The 21,918-nt window shown below is 40.3% G+C and overlaps 3 protein-coding genes across 3 annotated transcripts in view; 2 read left to right on the top strand and 1 right to left on the bottom strand.

Annotated features, from left to right (window-relative positions):
* Positions 1-21,912, top strand: part of FYCO1 (FYVE and coiled-coil domain autophagy adaptor 1) — a 58,147-nt gene extending 36,235 nt beyond the window's left edge. The window contains exons 14-19 of the mRNA XM_044419138.1: positions 7,082-7,115; positions 12,275-12,384; positions 16,008-16,103; positions 16,983-17,193; positions 18,291-18,400; positions 19,099-21,912. Coding sequence (XP_044275073.1) covers positions 7,082-7,115; positions 12,275-12,384; positions 16,008-16,103; positions 16,983-17,193; positions 18,291-18,400; positions 19,099-19,174 — 637 coding nt within the window. The 3' untranslated portion in view covers positions 19,175-21,912. The remainder of the gene's footprint in view (positions 1-7,081; positions 7,116-12,274; positions 12,385-16,007; positions 16,104-16,982; positions 17,194-18,290; positions 18,401-19,098) is intronic.
* CXCR6 (C-X-C motif chemokine receptor 6) lies at positions 1,384-6,973 on the bottom strand. Its single transcript, XM_044456101.1, has 4 exons — positions 6,903-6,973; positions 5,101-5,182; positions 4,399-4,478; positions 1,384-2,889 (listed from the first exon to the last, which is right to left on the bottom strand). The coding sequence occupies exon 4, from the start codon at positions 2,866-2,868 to the stop codon at positions 1,834-1,836; it is 1,035 nt and encodes a 344-aa protein (XP_044312036.1). The 5' UTR covers positions 2,869-2,889; positions 4,399-4,478; positions 5,101-5,182; positions 6,903-6,973; the 3' UTR covers positions 1,384-1,833.
* The window catches only part of LZTFL1 (leucine zipper transcription factor like 1), a 26,965-nt gene continuing 24,170 nt past the window's right edge, over positions 19,124-21,918 (top strand). Inside the window, exon 1 of the mRNA XM_044456122.1 lies at positions 19,124-19,186. The gene's annotated coding sequence lies outside the window, so the exon portion shown is untranslated. The remainder of the gene's footprint in view (positions 19,187-21,918) is intronic.

Below are 21,918 nucleotides of genomic sequence, written 5' to 3' on the forward strand. Positions count from 1 at the left end.
ACACAAAGACCTTTAGTTTTCCTAAGTCTTTTAATCTTAATGGTCTTTTTTTGCTATTTTATGCTGTTTTAGTTTTACTGCTTCATTAATTACTTCTGCTTAACTGCATGTATAGTTATTTTTGCTACATTGTACTTTAAGCACACTGGGAGTTTTATTAAAGCATGGTACACAAAAATAGTTAAAATAAATATATTTACATTTTTGAAATGCCCTTCTCAGCCCCACTCCCCTCCAAGTTTCCCATGCTTCTATCAATGCTGGGAGAGAAGGTCACACACAAGCAAGCCTGCTTTGGTGGCGTCAGCAGGAGGGTGGGTGAGGAAGTGAGAGGCAGCAGCTGAAAGTGCCTTAGTTCTTAGTCCCCTGCAGTGATCCTTGGATACTGCAAGAGGACCAAGGCCAGGAGGAGAAGGGACACAACCCCCTGTTGTGCTTGAGCATCTTTAGTGCATGGGTAGATTTCTTAGGGGGGATACCATGTTGCATGACGATACCCACACTGGCTTGGATTCTAAGTTAAGTCTGGAAGCAGAAAGAAAGCTTCCCATCCCTCTCTATGCTATGCAGCTTCCATGAACTTCCATAAGCTGTCTTATTTTACAATCTATCCCAGAGTATATTTGAACCAGTAAGGGCTCACTCTTGTGCAAGTATTGGCAAGAAAAAATTATGGCTGCCTGGGAGATGCTGAGAGTTGTGGGACTCTTTTCGTTTGAAATGTGTAGGGTTGTTAGTTAAATTCTCCTTCAAGCATCAGTTTAAAGTTCACCTCTCTTATTTTTCAATGTGCAAAACAACTTAGTCAAAGTGGTTCTGACAGTCTCCTGTGTAAACCACACTGATGTCTTCCTTTTATGAAAGGCTATGTTCTGTTTTAGCATGGTAATATTAAAAAGAAGAGTTTCAATTCTGAAGCAGTTCTCAGACCACACATAAAAAAACCAGTGATTTCCCCACATTGCCACTGTAGCATCTAGGTATGAATCAACCTTTACTGAGGGATAGAAGAACATATCTGGACCATTACTGGTGTTAGTTTCATGTTAGTTTTCACTGTTGTTACTCTTCCAACAGGCTTTCTTTCTGAATGATGAGGCAATTACAATTGATGGGCCAGAATGCATTGTTATGAATGACCCTCTAATCCCCATGATTCATAGCTTGCTGGTCAGGGATGGTAAGCATTATAGTACAGTACTTACACAGCATGTTGTTGAGGAAGGCCAGTCTAGGTGTATCAATAATTTAGCAATAGTCAGTGACTGAGTTTGTATGATTACAGCTGGGAGAATAAGCTAGAATAAGGCAGCTTCATATATTCTCTGTGGATGACGGAAGTAAATCAAGAAAAGGCAAATGAAAGAATGGCAATGTTATGCTTTTCATTCTCCAGAAAATTCAAGATTTAATGTATACACTGTAAGCAAAGACAAGTTGAACAGTATTTGCAATTTCTTATATAGAAAGCCCAAAACATTATCTTAGAAAGCTGTTTGATCTCCTGTCCAGCCTGTTCTATCATGATCAGTTTTGGATTACATGTTAAAAGCTTATTGTTAAGTTTCACCTTAGAATTCCTTGCTGGGTCTGTTCTAGAAGTGCAGCATAAATTTACACAATTAAGTCTTTTCTCAGAAGCTGCCCATAGCATAAGAACTGGGGTGACAATACACTTCTTCGAAACTTTTTGCCAGGAAGCTTCCACCAAGCTTATACAGACTATGGCTATATTGAGAAGATGATACAGCTCATGGCATTGCCTTTCATGACTGCAGGCTGAAAGAAATAACACCAAACTGAAAATATTCATGAATGTGCTACAGGATGCTCTTACAATGGATACATGCTTGTTTCTTCTACATTATTGGTGGCAATACCAGTTTTTGAGCCATCCTCATCAGTGGTTTGCCATTGCTTCATGATTTGATGGTGTTTAGCACATCTCATGTTTTTAAGAATCTTGGCCAAGTTTTTCCTAAACTTTGCACCAATAAAGAAATAGAGAACAGGGTTTAGACAGCTGTGGAAATAAGCAATTGCTTCCGTTATGAAGAAGACATAGTCAGAACTGTAATCCAGAAGAGATTCCTTGTTTATGGTACGAAAGAGTTTCAGTAAGTTGTAGGGTGTCTGTGTAAAAATGAATGTCACGACAATAGCAAATATTATTTGTAAGGACTTGTGTTTGTGGAATCCTCTAGCATGGCATAAAGTATGTACAATGATAGAATAGCATATAACCATGACCAGCATAGGGCAGAAGAATCCAAGTAACACCTGAATTATATTTATGAGCAGCTTCGTATTGTGTGAAGAATATGCTGTGTAGCATATTTCTTTGTCAAGCTTTTCCTGGATGCTAAATATTAATTGTGGCAGAGCAAATGCCAGAGAAACCACCCAAACCACAATGCAGAATACAGTACCCCAGACTTTTCTTTTGGCTTGACTGATGTGGGCTTTAGTGGCTTGGACAATAGCAAAATACCTGTCGATAGTTATGCAAGTAAGGGTCAACATGGAACCATACAGATTCATACTATAAAGGCCTCGGATGATTTTACATGACAAAGTACCAAAAATCCATTCCTTGGCAGCAGAATAGGCCCAGAATGGGAGGGTACAAAGGAATAATAAGTCTGCTACAGCCAAGCTCACTAAAAAGATGTCAGTTGGCACCTTCACTTTCTCACAGAAGATAAGAATGGTAAGTACCAAAGCATTTCCTGGTATTCCAAAGATGCAGGCAATTGAGTATAAGCAGACTATGAAAATTCTGTAAAGCTCTGAACGCATTTCATGAGCATAGTATTCTTCAGATGTGGCATTGATGTATGCATAATAGTCATAATCCTCCATGCTCATGTGTTCTGCTTTCTCAAAGACCTGTAATCACATATATTGAAAGTGCTCTCAGTAGGCAGATCAGTAGCTTGCAATATGTCTATGCATTGCTGCTGAGTTATTAATTTGGACTAGTTTCTTGAAAGACTAGGATTTAATCCTTAATTATATAGTATATTTATCCCACCTATAGGTTATGATTGTGTTTGCCTTTTACAAAGCAGGAAAGAAGCCTATACCACACACTTCTCAGTCTGGTCTTGGGATAAGTGATCACTTACACAATAGTGGGTTATGTTTTTCAGGTACACAAAGGCTGGGAATATTCACTGTTCCATGGTTAGCATACACCAACCTTTCCCAGCTTGATGTTCTGGTGTGTTGCACAGCATGTCCCATCATTACTAGCAAGTATGGTAAATAATGGGGTAGGCATCTGGGGTTGGATTACCATTCCCATAAACCTCAGCTGCATGGCTAAAGGTTAGGGATTATGGGAGTGGTAGTCCATATCTAGAGGGCATTAGGTTGGGTAAGGCAAGGACACCTGTGCTAGTCAGGAAAGGAATATGGCTTCATGCCACAGTTTCCCTCTTTGGGGAGACAGGAGCTGCTGCTTTCAATATTACTGAAAGTAGTAGCCGTTACCTGAGGGTAGCATGATTTGATCTATTGTGTGATTCTGTGTCCCAGTATTAGAGCCCCACCTCTAAAAGATGAAGTATTTGCATATTCATCCACACATGGCACTCCAGCAGAGTTCTGGGACTGGGGCACCACCATTAGTCCCTGTACAACTGCAGGTACATAAGGAGCAAGTAAGGCAGTCTGTTGGCCATTGTTACTGGTGGCTTGATTGAACTGATGTTGACATGCAATTGACATTACCCTCAGGGAATTCTTGTAACTTGCTGCAGGACCAACCACAAAGGTAGGTGTGGCCCACAGCCCACTGTTAAGTATCCCCTGGAGTGGCTCTTCTCTGCCATTGCAACCTACTTGCTCATCTGCCTGTCTTGCTCTGGCCCAGACAACAGGGGTGGTAAGAAGGACAAGCAGAAGATCCCAATGGCTGCGTACTCATAGGCCCTCTCCTTGCCAAGCAAGCAAGCAGTAGCAGTTATGAAAAAGGAGAAGCAGTAGCAGCTAGTGGCAGTGGTGGTGAGGCAGAAGATTCATGGGGGTTGTCTTGGGCAAATGGCCCTTAGAAACCTGGAGCAGGCACTGATTTGCTGATGGGGCATTTGGGGTGCTGGTGAGATAGTGGCAAGTTCTAACACATTTTAACTTCAGCTTCTCTTCAGACATACAAGTGCAATTTTCCTCAAATTGATGTGATAAAATGCCAAGCAATAATTTACTAGGGTGGATCTCATTGCAGGAATGAGATTTCACTGTGTTTGGGTTGGTATTTTTTTAAAGTTTGGTTCTTCCAAGTTACTTAAAAATGCCACCAGCAATTAAAAGATCAAGTTTTCTGTTTCTAAATAATAGCATTAGAAGATCATCATTCAAAGGGCTTTGTAACAAATAGCATTAAATGAAACTAACTCTGGAACTGTACTTCACAAACCGAGCCAGGCAGGAAACAGGGTTTTCTTTTTTTCAAGAAAGGTGGTTTCTCCTGAACCCTGGAAGAAAATAGCATTTCTCAAATTGAGCTGTATTGTGAAAATTGCAGAGCATTATTCATATTAAAAATCTAAACTAGTAATATAATTCATGGGAAGAAAGCATTTCATCGGAAAGGAATTTTTATCATTTATTGGGAAACAAAAGTGAATATATATATATATATATATATATATATATGAATTGTGAATTCAGATGGTTTTCCATATGCTCTGGAACTCTGCCAGTTTCCAGTACTATATGCTCTGGGCATATGCCAAGTCAAACCATTTAACCAGGTAGCCAAAAATTACTTAAACCACCTGGCAGAAGTTCATCAGGATTTCAAGTAGCAAGTATTTCCAATTACGTGATCCTTTTTGGTAGAAATGCCAGAAATTGAACCTGGGAGGATGGAGCATGTGAGTCCAAGGCTTACCACTGCTCATACACATAACAAGAATCTGTGGTTGGTTTTTATATCTGAACCAGGCCATCTCAGAAATAGTCAACAAATTGACTCAGAGGTAAACAACTTGCTCTCCTCCTGATGTTATAGAACTACAACTCCCATAATTCTTCACCAGTAGCTATGCTTCTCAGGGCTCATGGGAGTTGCAGGGATGGGAAAGATTGACTTACCCTTGAATGCTGAAGTTTGTGCAAAGAGGGATTTAAGGAAGCAACACTGAAGATTAGTACAGTTCCTTCCACTGTGCATTTCCTGAGGAAGGAGGAAACCTATTGAGTCCATTGAGGAAACCTAGTCACTTCTTTGAAATGAGCAAAGACAGTTTAATAGATTAATTGATTTGATCAATTCAAATGGCAGCCCTATTATTTTGCTCTGTGAGAAATGATGGGAAACTTTCAGTGGATTCTTGTAGGCCTCAGGAGAGTCAGTCAGGATTATGGTCTGAGGTAGATATTTAGAGACCAGTAATCCTATGATTGCAGCTGGCCTGGGTGCATGGCTAGGCAGAGGCCAGGAAAAGCCACAAACAGGACTGGGGCCATTGATTCAAGACAGATGAGGGATATACAGGGACAGAAGGTTCTTCTCCAGATGGTTGGGACTTCAGTTTAGGAGTCCCTGCTAGCCTAGTCAGGAATGCTGGCTGTTGGAGTTCAACAAATTGGGAGGTCTTCCTTCTGCCTGCTGCTGAACAAAGTTACAAAGCAAACAGCTATGGCATGGAGAAAATGAAGAAAGGGAGCAGATCTCTGCACCAAGAAAAGGCCAACAAGACACATAACAAGTCCATTGATTATTTTTAAGTGTCTGCCTTATTTCCTAGAATGCCTGGTTAATCTGGAAACACAAGTGTGGCTTAGCTTTTACCTCTTAATGATTTCTCCTGTAATGAATAATATTTCATACAAATTCATATACACATATGAAAAAGAGAAAAAAATGGGCTCTTGTGACAAATTTCCAGCACATTACAGATGAAGGATGGAAACTAAGGAACCCAGGAAGGATGAAAATCAAGTCCTGGATTCTGACATTTTGTGTGTCACTGCCAGAACACTGTTCCTGAATAGGGATCACAAATATTTTTCTTATCTACATGGCTACTCTACAGAATAGGGGACAGCCAGGCTGAGCTTTATCTGCAGCTTCATTCTCCTGGTTTTTCAGTCTTACCCTTTCATGTGACTGTTTCTTCCTCATATAAAACAGGGAAGGAGGTGCTGGGATCCCACTTTTAAAAATATTAGAGTAATGATAACCTAGACAGCATGAGAGGCGAGTATTTTCTGAATTTCAGAACACAAGAACAGAGAAGAACAAGGACTAACTGGATTTTTTCATACTCATCTTTGGCAGATGGAAGACCTACAGTAGTAGAACATGGACCCAGAGGATGGTCCAACTGGCATATGGGCTGACTCTGTTTAATCAGCCATTATCCAATAAACATTTTTACAACCCATACTCTTGGTAAGCTCCTTATCAAACTACTGAAGGGTAGGTAGCCATGTGTCCTGTTTGCAGAGAGCTGTAAGGATCCTGCTCTATTTGAAGGCATCCCACGAAGAGCTCACAGTCCAGGCCTGGTTTAAAGTTAACTCCCCCTGAGAAAGGTGAGCAGCAAAGGCCCCAAGTTGCCATCTACACTTGGCTCAACAAATCACAATGTTCTGTTTAAATCATATTCAGTCATTATTTCTGAATATGAATATATTCGTGTAAATTGGCAGGTACAAACTGTATGCAAATCATTGTCCTCTTTTTTGGCAATAAATAAATGGTCACCCTATCTTGTTAGGCAAACAAGATGACATGTAAGGATCTGAGACCACTGAAGAATGAAAGCTATCTCAATTTTAAAATTCAGGAAACTGACCATTGAATGGTCTAGTCTTGTAAAAAGCTCCTTGGCTTCCCATATGTCCCTGTATTATGATTCTCAGTATGAAGCTAAAAGTGGGTAACTTACCTTGCAGCGATGAGCAGATGTAATGTAGTTCCAAATGCAGATGAGATGTTGAGGTGGCAGTTGCACTAACTGAGCTTGTTTCTGATTGTTTCCTGTTTGTAGATTTTTTTCCGCATTTTGTCGCCTGTGCTACAAGGCTAGCTGCCCAATGGGTATCATCAGCATAATTTTGATAATAGCCTACCACTGCTGCAGAGTTTCTCTCCCTCTCAGGTATACTCTTGCAACCTGGCGAAGTTTCTATTCATGGCCCCAGGCTTTCCTTCTTATTTAATAGATTTATATGCCACCTTTCTACAAAGGCATTTAACACATGTGCACATTTGAAATGCACATATTAAAAAGCAAAGATGCAGAGGACAAAGAAACATAGTCTTTGAGCATTCCAGGAGATGACAGCATGAGATTCCAGGCCTGGACCTCTCATCTGCTGCTGCCAGACAGTAGCAACAAGGCTACTCTTATGCAACCTTTCTCAGAGAAATAATCCCCATGCACTTTACTCATGGGTGGGTGAAAGGCTGCCTCATCATCCTATGTCATGGGTTAGTTGGTTGGATGCCTGACTGATTTATTTAGTGTATGATGAGTTCATGACAAGAGAAAAAGCAAATATATACACACACTCTGTGCAAATATATATAAAAGTTCTGCAGGAATACAGCAGTAGTCTCCTAACTGGATGTCTAGTTCTTCTAACCAGTTGATAGTCTCTAGTGTTGTTTCATGCAGATCTTCTAAGGAGCCAGAAAACACATGTCTTGGGCATTCTTGCACAAAATGTTTGATAGTTTGCATATCAGCACCACAATTGCAACAAGGAGAATCTTTCCATCTGCATTGATACAGAGCAGAGGCACTCCTTCCAGTATCACATATAATTCTATTCAGTATCATCTAGACTGAGCAAGACAGGTTAAAGCCAGGGAGTTTGGGAGAGGGATCGCTAATGTCCAAGCTGCAAAAAGGCAACTTGGACCATTCCTTTCTCCAGGTGTTTTTAGGGTTGAACTGGGTAGATGTAAGATAAATGGCTGTTTTCCATGCTGGCCTATGAGATTTCGGTCTTGTGTCTGAACAACATTCTCATTTTAAGATGGGAATATTGGCAACTCAGTTCGGATGCAATATTGTGAGGAAAAATTGTGTAATCCTTTGAACTGACGGCCCAATTCAATATATGTTTATTCCAAATTAAGTGTCTTGATACTTAATCCTAATTAGTGTGTCCAGGTACCATTTTGCTTCTGGATACAAGCACTTAAGGGGCATTTTTACAAATTAAAGAACCAGCAGCTAGTACATGTAAACTACAGTTGCTATGTGAATTTGTATGAAATGCATGTAGCTTTTTAGGACTTACCTATAAGTTTCAACAAAAGCAGATCAAATCGCCAAATAAGTGTCCATTTGCAAATATCCTCTATATGCCACCTGTTCAAATATTGAAAGCATTGTAAGGTCTTCATTGCAACGTTCTATATGCAGAGAGTGTGTATCCTTCCAGTTTTGTTCTATTGGTCTTTTAAATTCATGTATGTCCTTCCCCAAGAAAGAAACAACAATTGGCCATTGCCAAACTACACATTTGAAAGAAGTATTAGCTATACTGAACTGCCAGCAATTAGCTGAATTAAAGAGATTCTGTGTTGTCGAACAGACATGAAATCCAGTTTTGTTGAGCAAGATGCAACCTAAAACTCATAGGCATGACTGGTAGATGCCGAAGTGGCTATCCTTTCATTAGTTACTTTGCAATTAGCAATTTTCAAATTCCCAAATGTTCCCACAGGGTCAAAAAGGTTGGAGAAATGTTTTCTTAGTAACATAAAGACAACCTATGATCTGTGGGCAGGATATCCTGTTAGTTAGCTGTCTCTCTCTTTTTTCTTTTTCTTTTTTTCTTTTTCTTTTTTTTAAATCAAGTTCTGAACTGGTTTGGGAAGACCACACTGAAAGATGTAGGGTTCATTTGCTCAACTGAATGTAGTAGATTGAACACAGGTTAGAGGTGGTCATGATTGAGTTTATGCTGTGTCAGTGAAGATGGCAAAGAGACCATTCTTCTTGCCAGAATTGCGTCCTAGCATCATCCGATGGAATTCTTCTCAGTGGTTCATGGCCTTTCAAATTGTGAGCCTGGCAGAAAGATGGAGGAAATCTCCATAGCATGCTGTGATGAGCTTGCATGACACTTTGAAGACAAAGCCCCTCATATTTGCCACAGCCTGGACACCATCTTTAATGTAGTTCCATTGGCTGAGATGTCCAAGGCATTGTCTGGTTCACTTTTTAAAATAACTTTCACTTGTTAAGGCCTGAGGATGTGGAAAGGTGCTGGGCGAAGTCCAGTTGACCTCTGATGTGCTTGGCCCTTGCCTGTTCTGCTTTATTACATCTAATAGGGAGGGAATGAGCATCTGATATAGGAGCTGGTTAACTCCTCCCTCAGAGAGAAGGAGTGATGCCAGCCACTTTAAAAGAGATGGTTCTTGTGCCACTCCTGAAAAAGCCTAAAGTGGATGCAGAAGATGTTAATAACTAGAGAGCCAGTGTGGTGTAGTGGTTAAAGAGTGCAGGCCTGAACTCAAGAGATCTGGGCCCTAGTCCCCACTCAACCATGGAGCCAAATGTGTGACTTTGGGCCAGTCACAGACTGTCAGCTCAACCTACCTCACAGGGTTGTTGTTGCGGGGATAAGATTGAGAACAGGAGGAGGAGAATGATGTACGCCAGTTTGAGTTTGTCAAAAGGAAAAAGGCAGGCTAGAACTGTAATCAACCAACCAACCAACCCTTTCAACCCTAGGGCAGAAATAGTCTTTATCTAAGGACACCTGTAGTTCAGAGCTGATCCAGCATGAAAATACATCATAAGGAAGAGTTCTTGGGACCAGCTCTGAACTATGCAAGTCCTTCATCTAAGGTTTCATGTAGGTCAGACATGATCCCACCCAACAATACTGTGAAGTAGTCTGCAGAGTGGTGACCAAAGTGTTAATTAGGTTGGCTGGTCTTTTGCTAATTCTCCCAATAGAGACTGGTAGTAGTAAAGGTTAGGAGATTGAGTGACATATTTTCTAGGACTTATCAAGGGAAGGCATGAACTCTGCTCCAAGCACACCTGGCCCAGCTTTATGGACTTACCCTTTCAGGGCTTGATTGCCTGCTGCTGGGGTGACGACCGGGTACAATATACCAGGTGAGATGGCAGGCCATCCCAGGATTGGGCAACAGGAACCCCCCAACTGCCAAGAGGAGTGGGTCTTTTGCTTCTTTCTGGACAAAAATTTACCTGGGGACTTGGTAAATGACCAATCCTGCTCATGGAATATCCATTGCAGATGTGATCTAGAGTGGGGACACATTTATTTTCTTTGCTGGATGATGTGCTGATGAGTTTCTGTGCACTTAGGAATTGGGGTTTTTGGTATTTTTAGCATCCTTTTATTGCCCTTTACCTTTTCCCCTTCCCTTTTAAATGGAAGCACTTTGGTCCCTTTCCTTTTGCAAGTAAACTCTTTCCCCCAGACTGGTATGGTTGTTTTCACTGAATCAGTGCTAAATCCAATGCTCATACTGGGGCGGAAAGTTAAATCAGGGGCAGGGGTTGAGTCCCTGGCTGAGGGGACTGCCCCAGGCCTCCTTCATAGACACATCATAAGGAAGTCTTATTATGTATGGTGAATAGAAGCCTAGGCACAACCCCTTGGAAGCTGCTAATTCCTCTCCTAACATCCTTGTTTATTGCCCTATTGTCCATCTATCCCGTGATATCGCAACTGCTCAAGAAGCTCCATGTTACTTGTCCCCAATGAAATTGATAATGGAAAAACAAACTCAGGATCTTATGATGCGAATAGGACGATTTCATGTTCTGCTCTAGTAGTTGTAGTAAGAGTACCCTGTTACTTCACTGAAAATTGGAACTTAGCAATAGTATAGTATGAGGCAAAGTTGCTAGGCAGTGTGTTTACACCAGCTTTCTGGCTGTATGGACAATAGGGAATTGCATACACTGTATGTATGAAGCCTGCCCCTGAAATACTTAGAAGCCAGTCTTCTCAGTAATGTACACCTGGATGAACTTGATGGGGCTGTTTGCACATAATGGTGGCATTCAGTAGCAAATAATGGATTACTTATTTACTTAATTTTTTAAATATCTTGCCCTTTACAGTGTCTCAGGGTGATAATAACATAAATAAATAAGATACAGCACTAATTATTCCCTTGGTTTGTGAGGACACATGCAAGCCACTTTGCTGAACCAAATCTGTTTGTAGGTTGTCCATGTAATGGCTGAACCCAGATGCTTAGCGATTTTCATGGGCTGAATAACCCAACATTAACCTAAGAACAAAGTGTTTCCCCAGACTAGAAGTGGCTTACATGCACTTGCACCAAATGCCATCGTTACACATGATCCACATTCATGCATTTTAGTAGACAAAACCATCTTCAGGAGAAGCTGCTCAATATTTAGTTATGCTGCATTTTAGTTCCCATTCAGTAAAAACACACCTGTCTCCAAGAAGTTTGTCTTTCTCATGTGTGCAGGAACTTTCAAACACACATTCTCACACACAAAAATGATTACTTTCATGTTTTCTCCCCCTCACTTGTGTGCACACACATACTGTGATTCTCCAGGAAGCTGAATCCTACAGCCTTGCTCTAGGAATTTTGCCCTCCCACTTCCAAATAGAAGCTGCATAAAATATCTCTGCAGCCATAAAGATTGTGTTGTTGGCAATATCTTTGGAGCCTTGGGTTAAAGGATTGTCAGCTGTACCTGGAGAAAGGTAGTCTGGGGGCAAATCCTGAGACTGAAACTCTCTTGCAAATCAGGCAGAAGACTGGGAGGCTGTGGAGGAAGCTGTCTTTGCACAGCAGTATTTTTCTAAGCATCAGCAGGGGTAGCAGAGAAACAGGTGAAAACAGGTTAGGTCTGTGACTAGGGGAGGGGTCCAGACAGCCAAAAGGACTGCTCTAAGCCTACATTTACAAAATGGCAATGCTTCAGAGTGCTTCATGCTGCCCCAGTTTTTCATGATGAAAAAGCACAATGCAATCTGCCAGTTTCATCATCCAGCTGCTCAGGATGGTGGTGAAGCATCAGCTGGATGAAAGAGCCAGCAGCTACAGACCCTCAGGGTCATGCCCCTTCATAATGCAAGTTGCCTCCAATGCAAATGTGCCTTCCCCTCCTTAAAAGAGGGAAGAGAAGCTACACAAACTGGGCCTTTTGATATTTCTGTAGAGGGTCCGGTTCACAATGGAGGCTGTCTGCATTATTGTCTGAGGGGTGGGGCTTGAGCTGCTCCTCTCCCATCTGATTGTATCCCCCTGTCCTGTGCATGCATAATCTAGGCCACCTTCTCAGCCTGTTGGGGTGTTGGTGCAACGAATCTCCATCCTATCTCCTCTGGAAGCTCTGACTGCATGTATTCCCCAGATGTTCCTGGATTTACAAATATTCAGTGAGTATTTGCTATTCAGCATCTGGTATCAGCATTTGACAATAGCAATAGATTATTAATAGCATCTGCTGACTACTTATATTTGGTACTGTTGCATGTTTAAAGGAATCTGACAGGTAGTCATCATACCACTGTCTGACCACATGTAATTTGCAGTAGCAATCAATATTTGACACTATTTCCAACCCCTGCCTGCACTGATGCAATAAAATAATAATTAGCAATATAATATAAATTATTAATATATAATACTTATTTATAATATAATCTACTATAATTTCTTTTATGCACACATGATCTGTATTGACACATTCCCCACAGGGGTGGGGAAATAAGGTTACTTCGGATATCTGAACATCTTTGTGTCATTTTCAAGACACTTTATGCATACATTTGCTAAAACTTGCTGGAATTTCAGGTGTCAGTCCTAACCAATAGAGGATCATGGGTAACCACAGTCATCATCAGCATAAGGTGGTTTTATTTTGTTTCATTTTTGCATTTCATGTTCAACCTCAGTGTTTTATCACAGGAAAAGATCAAATGTATGTGCTATCTAAGTGTTTTATTAAAGCAAAGTAGGTCAGCACTGTGGTGTGATTCTTACTGAAGTGGTAAACATGGGTCTGAACAGTGTCACTTTAGATTTGCACTTGGGAAGCATGCTATAAAAACACAAAAGTTTGCTGAATCAGTTCAAAGATCATGCTAGTCCAGAATTCTGTTCCCACAGTAGCCAACAGGCTACCCACTGGAACAAGTGTAAAGTACTTTCCTGCCTGTATGCACAAGCAACTGGTATTTAGTGGGCTTGGGCAGGGGAATGTGCAGCCCTCTATATGTTGCTGGAAGGCCACACTTTTCCCATCAGCCCTCCTCAGCATAGCCAATAGTGGGGGGTGATGAGTGTTGTAGTCCCATCCTTGCTTTAGGCAGTTGCTCTCTCTCAGCCTCAATCTCCCACCTGCTATATTGGGGATAATAGTATTGATCTGCTTTACAAGATTGTTGTAAGTATAACATATGCTACACTCTTGAAGCACACAGAATGGCTGTATGTCTTATATAAATTTGTTCTGGTTGTTGTTGTAAAACTACCCAGGTCTTGACTGGAGAATGTTAGCACTTCTATTCTTGGCAGAAGCAGGAAGCTTAGTTCCTCAATATTTCCTCACCAGTGATTTGGATGAAGGCGTGTTCTGTTTAAAGGCAGAATGTATGACATATGCAGTCACATCAGGGCAGGTGCTTTCCATGGGGGTCCGGAGTGAGATACACACAAGTTTGGCTGGCATTTGCTGTAGTCAGTCAGTCTTTGGAAGATGACTTCAGAAGCTTGTTGCATTAGAGGCAGTACTCAAATATCTTAAATTCATAAGCAAACAAAAACAGTGATGTGGAGATGCAGATCCCCAAACACCCAGGGACACACGAAAGACACACTGGAGAGACACAATTGGCCTTTGGTTTCTCAGTGTATGTGCTGAGTGTCTTCTCCCTCTTACTCCCCACATAGGTTGCTCTGGATTAAATTAGTCATGCTTGGGTCACACTGAAAAGTGTAAAAAGTTAGCCAGGCCTAAGTCCTACTGAGCTTCAGGGGAAGTAAATGGCACTGGCTTAGTCTGAATCCAGCTCAGTGGCTTTGCTGGGAACACCTGTTGGATGATGCTTACGTAAAATCAGTGTAGCATTGTGCTTAAGCGCACAGGACTGGGTCTCAGGCAATCTGGGTTCTAGTCCCTGGTCACAGACTTAGTCCAACCTACCTCACAGGTGTGTTTGTGAGGGTAAGATTGAGAGCAGGAGGAGGAGAATGATGTAAGCTGCTTTGAGTTTGCTGTGAGAAAAAAGTGGGATATAAATCAAATAAATAAATAAATAAAGTTCATCCTGACTCAGAAGAAACAAACTAAATGGAAGTGCCAGACAAGCCATATGAGGAAAAAAGGTAATAAGCTTTGATGCAAGCCAGAGGATAAGGACACCTTAATGATCTGCTGCCATCTAGTGCCTTCTTTTTATATCAAATCAATCCAAACCTACTGAAGTATTGGGGCCCCATTTTTGCAGTATTAGCTTAGCAACGAATGTGCACTGCTGTGCTGTGTTTATAACACTGCTAAAGGTTAGAGAACATGGCCCTCCTGGTGCTGATGAATGGCAGCTTGTATTTACAGCCTCTTTTGCCCTAAATTGGCCGTTCCCTCTTTGCAAGTTCCACCCATTTGGTTAATTCCTGGCTGCGAGTGATGCATTGTCCCTTGAATAGCCACTCTCAATTGCTGTTATCTCAGTTCTCTTCTCTCTGGGGTGAGTGGTTTTATTTTTTCTTTCTTTCTGATGTAAAAAAAAAACCCCAAGAAAATTACAAAAATATGATCTCATCAGCTAAAGTAGTAAATCTTATAGTGTTGCAGATAAATATACTGTTTCATTATTTTAAGGCTGTAGTCCTATGCACACATAATCTGGGAGTAAATGACAAGGAATTCACTTGGACTTTTATCTGAACATGTACAGGATTGTGCTGTAAGAATTCTAACTTTCTTCTCTATCAGATGGTCTCCAAGTCAATTCAATTAAATCCATAAGAATACATGTTGCTTCCATGATAGCTTAATGTAATGAGACATAATATGAATTAGAATCAAGTATAATCCTTAATTCAAAAGGCTCTGTAGAAAGCACGAGTTTGCCTCGATTACCATTTCTTTATGAACAGATGGTGAAGACACAGACCTTAGTTTGCACAACCACTGCAACTTGCCATGCCATATTTAAACCACAGTTGGTCATAGTGCATGCTTGGATGGCTTTTAAATATTCCAGCCACCATCATGGCTTCTCATGCTGCCCAAACCCAGCAGGCCTGGATTGTGTGAGGGTTAAGCAACCCTACAGTAACCATAAAGCAAACCATTACTTTCTGCACTCAGTGCAGCTTATTAGATCATGCAAACTGGCCCTGTTGTTATCAATGATCATTGCTAACTGTATAGTTCTCTGCCTAACTCATTTTTTGTCAATAGCATAAGCTGTCATGAAGTGTACAAGAGGCAGTGCACGCACGCACACGTGCACACACACGCACACACACACACACAGAGACTGCCATATAACATTTTGGAAAATGGTTTGATGATGGGATCAGAATATGTGACAGACTGCATCTCTCAGCTATACTGTACCTGTACATCTGGAACCTTTCTCTGAGTGCCTACTCAGAGAGCACCTCAGAGGACAGTGACAAGGGAAAGGGCCTTCTCAGTTGTGGCCTCCCAACTTTGGAATGATCTCAGAGGTCTGACTAGCACCAGATCTTTCTTCCTTTCAGTCAGGTTAAGACAACATTCTCTGCTGAGGCAATTAAAGATATCTAAGGTTGTATGATGCCCAGTGGGGATATCTGGTGTTTTAACAGGTCTATTTTGTATTAAATATTTAGTTTTTATTTTAAAAACATTTTAAAATCTGGATTATTGAACATGTTTATGGTTTTATTGTATCATGGCCCTGTTTAGGAACTGTTGTAAACTGCTGAGAGAGCTTTGGCTAATTGGTGCTATTGACATTGAATGAATGAATAAATGAATAAAGGTCTCCCTTTGCCTTTGCTTCAGAAACAGCACACATAATTCCTCCACCTTGGATGAGTCTGATGACTTGCCAATGGCCCAAGATGCAGAGATATGCTTGCTGAAGTCGGGAGAACTGATGTAAGTGAAACCCATTACTTAGTCTCTAGTTTTTAAAGATTAACAGCACAGTCCAATACTGTCTGGTCACAAGTAGGTTCCATTGAGTTCAGTGGGGCATACATTCATGTACATGTGTAAATAGAAGGGTTATCAAACCTCTTTCAGCTCAGTGACTGAATTCAATTTTGGAGAAGCATTCAGGCTCCACATTCCAGTGATGAATGAGGCTGAGTGCAAAAGAAGCAGACTGAAAATGCCAACACATTTTAAGTTAAAGTTCTTTGATTATACCTAAGCCTTAGGAGACATATGCCCATGTTTTAAAATGGGGGTGGGGGAGTGCGCAAAACTGGGAAACCACCAAACAATTGCTCGTCTGGAAAATGAGGGTGTGACTACTGGAAGTAAGCATGGCCATCCGGAGATCACTGGAGGACTGATTTAGTCCAGGGGGCTGAGGCTTAACAGGCTTGACTCTGAAGGATAAAACTGAAGCCAAAATAACTCCACTTGTCTCCTGCATATGAGGAATAAAGCTGACAATCTGGGCAGTTTCCAAACCAAATTGGGCTGGGTTAGACCCATTCAGGAGATGTCTGAATTGAAGCAAGACTTCTCCAAAGCTGACTGACTCAAGAATCATGGGAATTGTTGCATGATATATGTTTGTTCCGGGATATGAATCCCACTGGACCCAAAGCCATCCATGCTTCCCACTGCATTTTCCTTTGAAATCATGGGGGACTCATCAGGAACCCATGAAGCAAATACAATGTTGCCTTGCGTTTGTACAATAAAGAAACACTAAAGAGAAAGAAATGAGACTCTAGGTTTTATGCTTACGTGTGTCATGAATCTAGTCTAATATTCTTACATGCTTCTCTTCTTTTTTTCCAGGCTAAAGCTTCCCCTAACTGTAGAGGAGATTTTAAAGTTTGGAGAAGCTAACAGAGAACTGTTCATCAAGTCAAATACGTACAGCATTATTACAATCACTGCAGAGGAATCTGGCCTTACAATAAGTTGGGTGTTTTCATCAGACCCAAAGAGCATATCATTCAGTGTGGTGTACCGAGAATCAGAAGAAACCCCTCTTGATCAGTGTAAAGTAAGACAATGGCATCATGGCAGTATTATTTTTGTCCCTGGAAGTAGCTTTGGCATTGCACTTAGGGTACAATCCTATGAATGCTTAGACAGAAAAAAGTCCTGCAATTCCCAGCACTCTCCAGGAAGAATGGAAAATGCTGGATGCATGGGGAGAGCAATATTTTTCATGCCAAATAATGATAATTAACAGGAGATCAGTGCTAATGGACATTTTAACAGGAATAGTAGTTTTCCATGTGGAAAAATATACTTAAGCCTGGACTAGAAAATGTTCCCTATCTAAATGTTTATTTATTTAAAACATTTTATACAGAACGGATATCTGGACAGCTTACGAAAGGACAAAAAACCCTAACAGCACTTTAATAAAACATAGTCTTCAATATATAAAATATACAGTGTATTTTCAACCATTTTTGCACCATTCAACCATTAAAGTATGGGGTGAATAAAAAGTTTTGACCTGATGCCAAAATGAATAAAGCATCGGCACCAGGCCCACCTCTTTTGGGAGCAGGTTCCATAGCCAGGGTGCTACCGCAGAGAAGGCTTTACCCTGGGTAGCTATCCTTCTAGCCTCTTTCAAAGAGGGCTCCCAAAGAAGGACCTCAATGGAAAATCTTGAAGTTTAGGCAGGTGTATATGGAAGATGTTCTCTCCAGTATCCAGCCCCTAAACCATTTAGGGCTATATATGTCAATTTTAACACTTTAAATTGGGCCTGGATTTCAATCGGTAACCGGTGAAGATGATACAGAACTGGAGTTATATGATCTTGTCTGCCAGTCCCAGTAGGTAGCCTAGTGGCTCTATTCTGTTCCAGTTGAAGTATCCAGATTGCTTTCAAGAGTATCCTCACATACAGCACCTTACAATAGTCCAAGTGGGAGGTTACCAGAGTGTGGATTACCATTGTAATATTATAAATGTTGCAGTAATATTAGTTACTTGTAGAATTTTCTGGAATTCTTGATAGCTGGATAGTTTACTCTTCTTAGTTGAACTCATTTGTTTCGTACACAGTGAAGGGTGCAATCCTGTGCATGTTTAGATAGGATAAACTCCTAAAACTTCTGAACAATCCTGCCTCTTCAGGTTCTTATTCCTATGACCCGCTGCCACTCTCACAAGGAAACCATCCAAGGAAAGGTGAAAGTCAGAAATACTGGGATCTACATACTTATTTTTGACAACACTTTCTCCAGGTTGGTACATCTACACTATGTGAATTAAGGGTAGGAAGGTGGGCAGTTGCAAAAGAAGGAAGGGTCATGCAATCTACACTGTTCTTCCACACAGCTATTCAAGAAGTCCTGCCCTTTTCTACACCTGGCCTCTCAGTGTGGACTGAAATACGATGCTGCGTTCCTTGAATAATGTGTAGTTTGCTATTCTTGAATAGATGTCAAAAACATATTCATTTTTTCTTGTGGCCAGAGTTCTAAGAGAGGTTTGCTTTTATCTCATAAATTGATCCCACCTTAAACTTAGAATTCAGCCAAAGTGTCTAGAGGGTGACACTATTAGGCTGCAGTCTTAGACCAATTCCTATGATTAGGCTGTGATCCCTGTTAATGATTGCTGTTGACGTTTTGGTTTCTGCTGCATTTAAAGATAATAATTGTGTTTTATGAATTCTTGTAGACCCCCTTTAAGGGACTATTGAACGCGAAAATGTAGTCTGTAAGTCTGACTGGTACATAAGTGCATAAATAATTGCAAATAAATAATATTGAAATCACTGACCTAGTTCTGAGCAAACACGATAGGAATCATGCAGTTAGACCCCAAATCCAGAGGACTTTAATTGCACTTAAAAGCAATGTTTTAATTGGAGTTGAACTAACTCACTCAATTTCCACTCAGCTAATATTTCTTCTGTTTTTGTTGTTTTCCCCTATAGATTTATCTCAAAGCGAGTATTTTTCCATTTAAGCATTCAGCGCCCAGTGGTCTACGATGGAAGTGATCTCCCATAGCCTTGAATATATGTAATATTTATATATTGTATCTTTTACAATTATATTTTAAGAGACACTACTATTTAAGTATACATAGCACTACAATGACAAATCTGTCTGAAGCCTTAGATTTATGCAATAATTCTAAAACCATGCTTGGTGTATATAGAAAGGTGCACAAGTATCATAGAAACACTAACAACTCTGGACTGTGTGCCAACTTTTCACAAGCCATGTTTATTTACATAAACAAACACATCTATGCAGTGCTGCATTTCATGCAGGCAGGGTTCACAATCCAAATATACATTTTCAAAGGGCTAAGAAATAAGAGATTTGCTTTTGATTTGCCAGGTTGGAAGTGTATATAAAAAATTTAAAGTGTTGTTATTTCTGCTTTGTGGTATTTATTTTAATGCTGAAAGGGGGATAGAAATGACATTCAGTTCTGTCGTAAACTATGCTATCATGGACAGATTCACTCTAGAATCTTGCTCTACGTCCAAGTTGAAGGTGGCTGGACAGCAGGCTACTTTTGGATCCTTTCCTTCTTTCCAGGTCTTTTGTAGTAAAATTGATTTATCAAACTGATTGGTGATTGAGGCCTAAATGCTTCATGCTGAAATGCATTTCACTGAGTTTTAGTCCTACATTGAGCCCTTTGAATCTGGATGTGCACATAGCAGAGCCAAGCTTGGAATCTATAAATAGAAGTTTTTAATTTAAAATGGCAATAAAGGCTTTATCCCTGCCCCCTGCCCCCCACACCCAGACAAAATATTTTACCTGTTTATCATTTAGCAAAATCTTTCTAGTATAAGAGAGTATATCAGGATAATTACATTTGCAGAATGTAATTATCCAGTATTTGTTTTTAGAATTTAAAATTTGCACAATCATTTGCTCCTAAATGGTGTTAGGAATAAGAGATAACTAGTTCCCAAACTGGCCATGTCTGCATGTCAGTTTAACCCAGCCACCCTGGCTTCTAAATCAGTGTGCACAAGTACTGTGCTACTGTAAAAAGCCCAGTTGCTCCTTCCTTCACAAGGGCAAGTAAACCAGGAATGGATAGCTTTGTGTTACTTCTGAATGCAAGATTATGGTGTTAAGGGTGCCCATACAAACCAGGATTTATAAGCCAACAATTAAGCTCCTTAAGACCCTGGCTTATTTGGGCACATTTAACCATAATCTCAGGTTCAGAAGTAACACAAAGATACCCCTTCCTGGTTTGTTTACCTGCTCTGAAGCAAGGAGCAAATGCTACTTGTTCACATCACAGTTTAAGCCAGAATTCTTGATTTAGGGCACAATCCAATGCAATCTTAGGTTTAAAAAAAGGCTAGGGTATACTAGGAACTGTAGGACTTTTCTCTGCATAGGATTCTACTTTTAAAGTGACATGCAAATGCACTCATGAGTATGGTTACAAAAGCTATGAATTCTGTAGATAGTTGCAGCAGCTTTTTATGCAACATTACTAATAGGTCAACTGGTGAAAGAGTTTAACATTAGGGTATTTGCCAGCCATGCTAGTAAGAATATAAAAGTGTAGTGATATCATGTGAATTAAGAAGTTTTGCTACTTAGTAAAAATAGACTGCAGTATAGAGTGAACTTCTAAGACAGTCTTCCCCTGGGTATGATGAGAGTTGCAGTCCAACACATCTGGAGAATGCCAGGTTGAGGAAGATATGCCAGCACAAAATGCTAGTCAGACACAGTAGCACTGAAATAATGATCAGTGGAATTCCAAGGTATAATTCTTGCTTCAAAGGCAGTCAGAATATTCTGTCTTAAACATACTTGTACAACAAAGTTCAAACGGCCCGAGTTTTGAACAAGATCTTCCCAAACAACCTGTTTTGTGTCTGATAACGAGTAAAATGAAAATGGTCTGACCCCTTTTGAAACAAGGCAATATTTAAATTAGTATTTCAAGGGAAACACAAAATGGTTTTACTCTATTTTTCTAAGTATAAGCTATGTATGTGTGAATTTTGTGTTTAATCATTGGTTGGAGCAAGACAAAACAGAAGCAAGCAAAGAATACAATATGTTGTGATAAGAACAGTAAGAATACATCAGTAATAGTTCAAAATAATTAAAACTTGCTCATTACTTACCTTAAAAATTGGCTCAATCATCACTTGCTATAAGACCAACATCTGCCTCTGGCAATAAAGTGGCCTTATAATGTGATGTACTAAAGCAAGCTTTTCTTCAAATGAGACGAAGCATTTCCCCCTCTAAGGACAGGATCTAAAAACTTAGATCATAGAGGAAAAAAAAGCAAAGTCTTCCATGGACCCACTGCCATGTGTGTAGTATCTCAGAGTTAAAGTCACTTGTTTAAAATTTCTGTGACTGGAAAAAAATAGGTTGGATCCAGTCATACTTAACAGTAGACCCACAGAAATCAATAAGGGGCAAAGAACTTAAATTCCATTGACTTCAATGGGTCTGACTCTAATGGATCTAATGGATCTCAGTTCAATAATGATAGGAAGACTTCCTGTGAATGATTATTAGTATTGATAAAAATGCTATTGTTCAAAGGTACCTAGACTGTAAGAATTTGGGGATACTTCCTTCTGAAGACCATTAAATGCCAGTGCCAAGATCCAAATTGCTGTATAAAAGGGAACTATACATATGCAATTATTTTTTGACATTAGAAAAGGAAATGCAGTTCTTTGTGTGGACTAGATAAGAACCCATCCATACATTACAACCACCAGGAGATTTTAGGCTGGGCC

The sequence above is a fragment of the Varanus komodoensis genome, unplaced genomic scaffold (assembly GCF_004798865.1).
Source record: "Varanus komodoensis strain SLA01 unplaced genomic scaffold, ASM479886v1 scaffold10, whole genome shotgun sequence".
NCBI classification, from domain to species: Eukaryota; Metazoa; Chordata; class Lepidosauria; order Squamata; family Varanidae; genus Varanus; species Varanus komodoensis.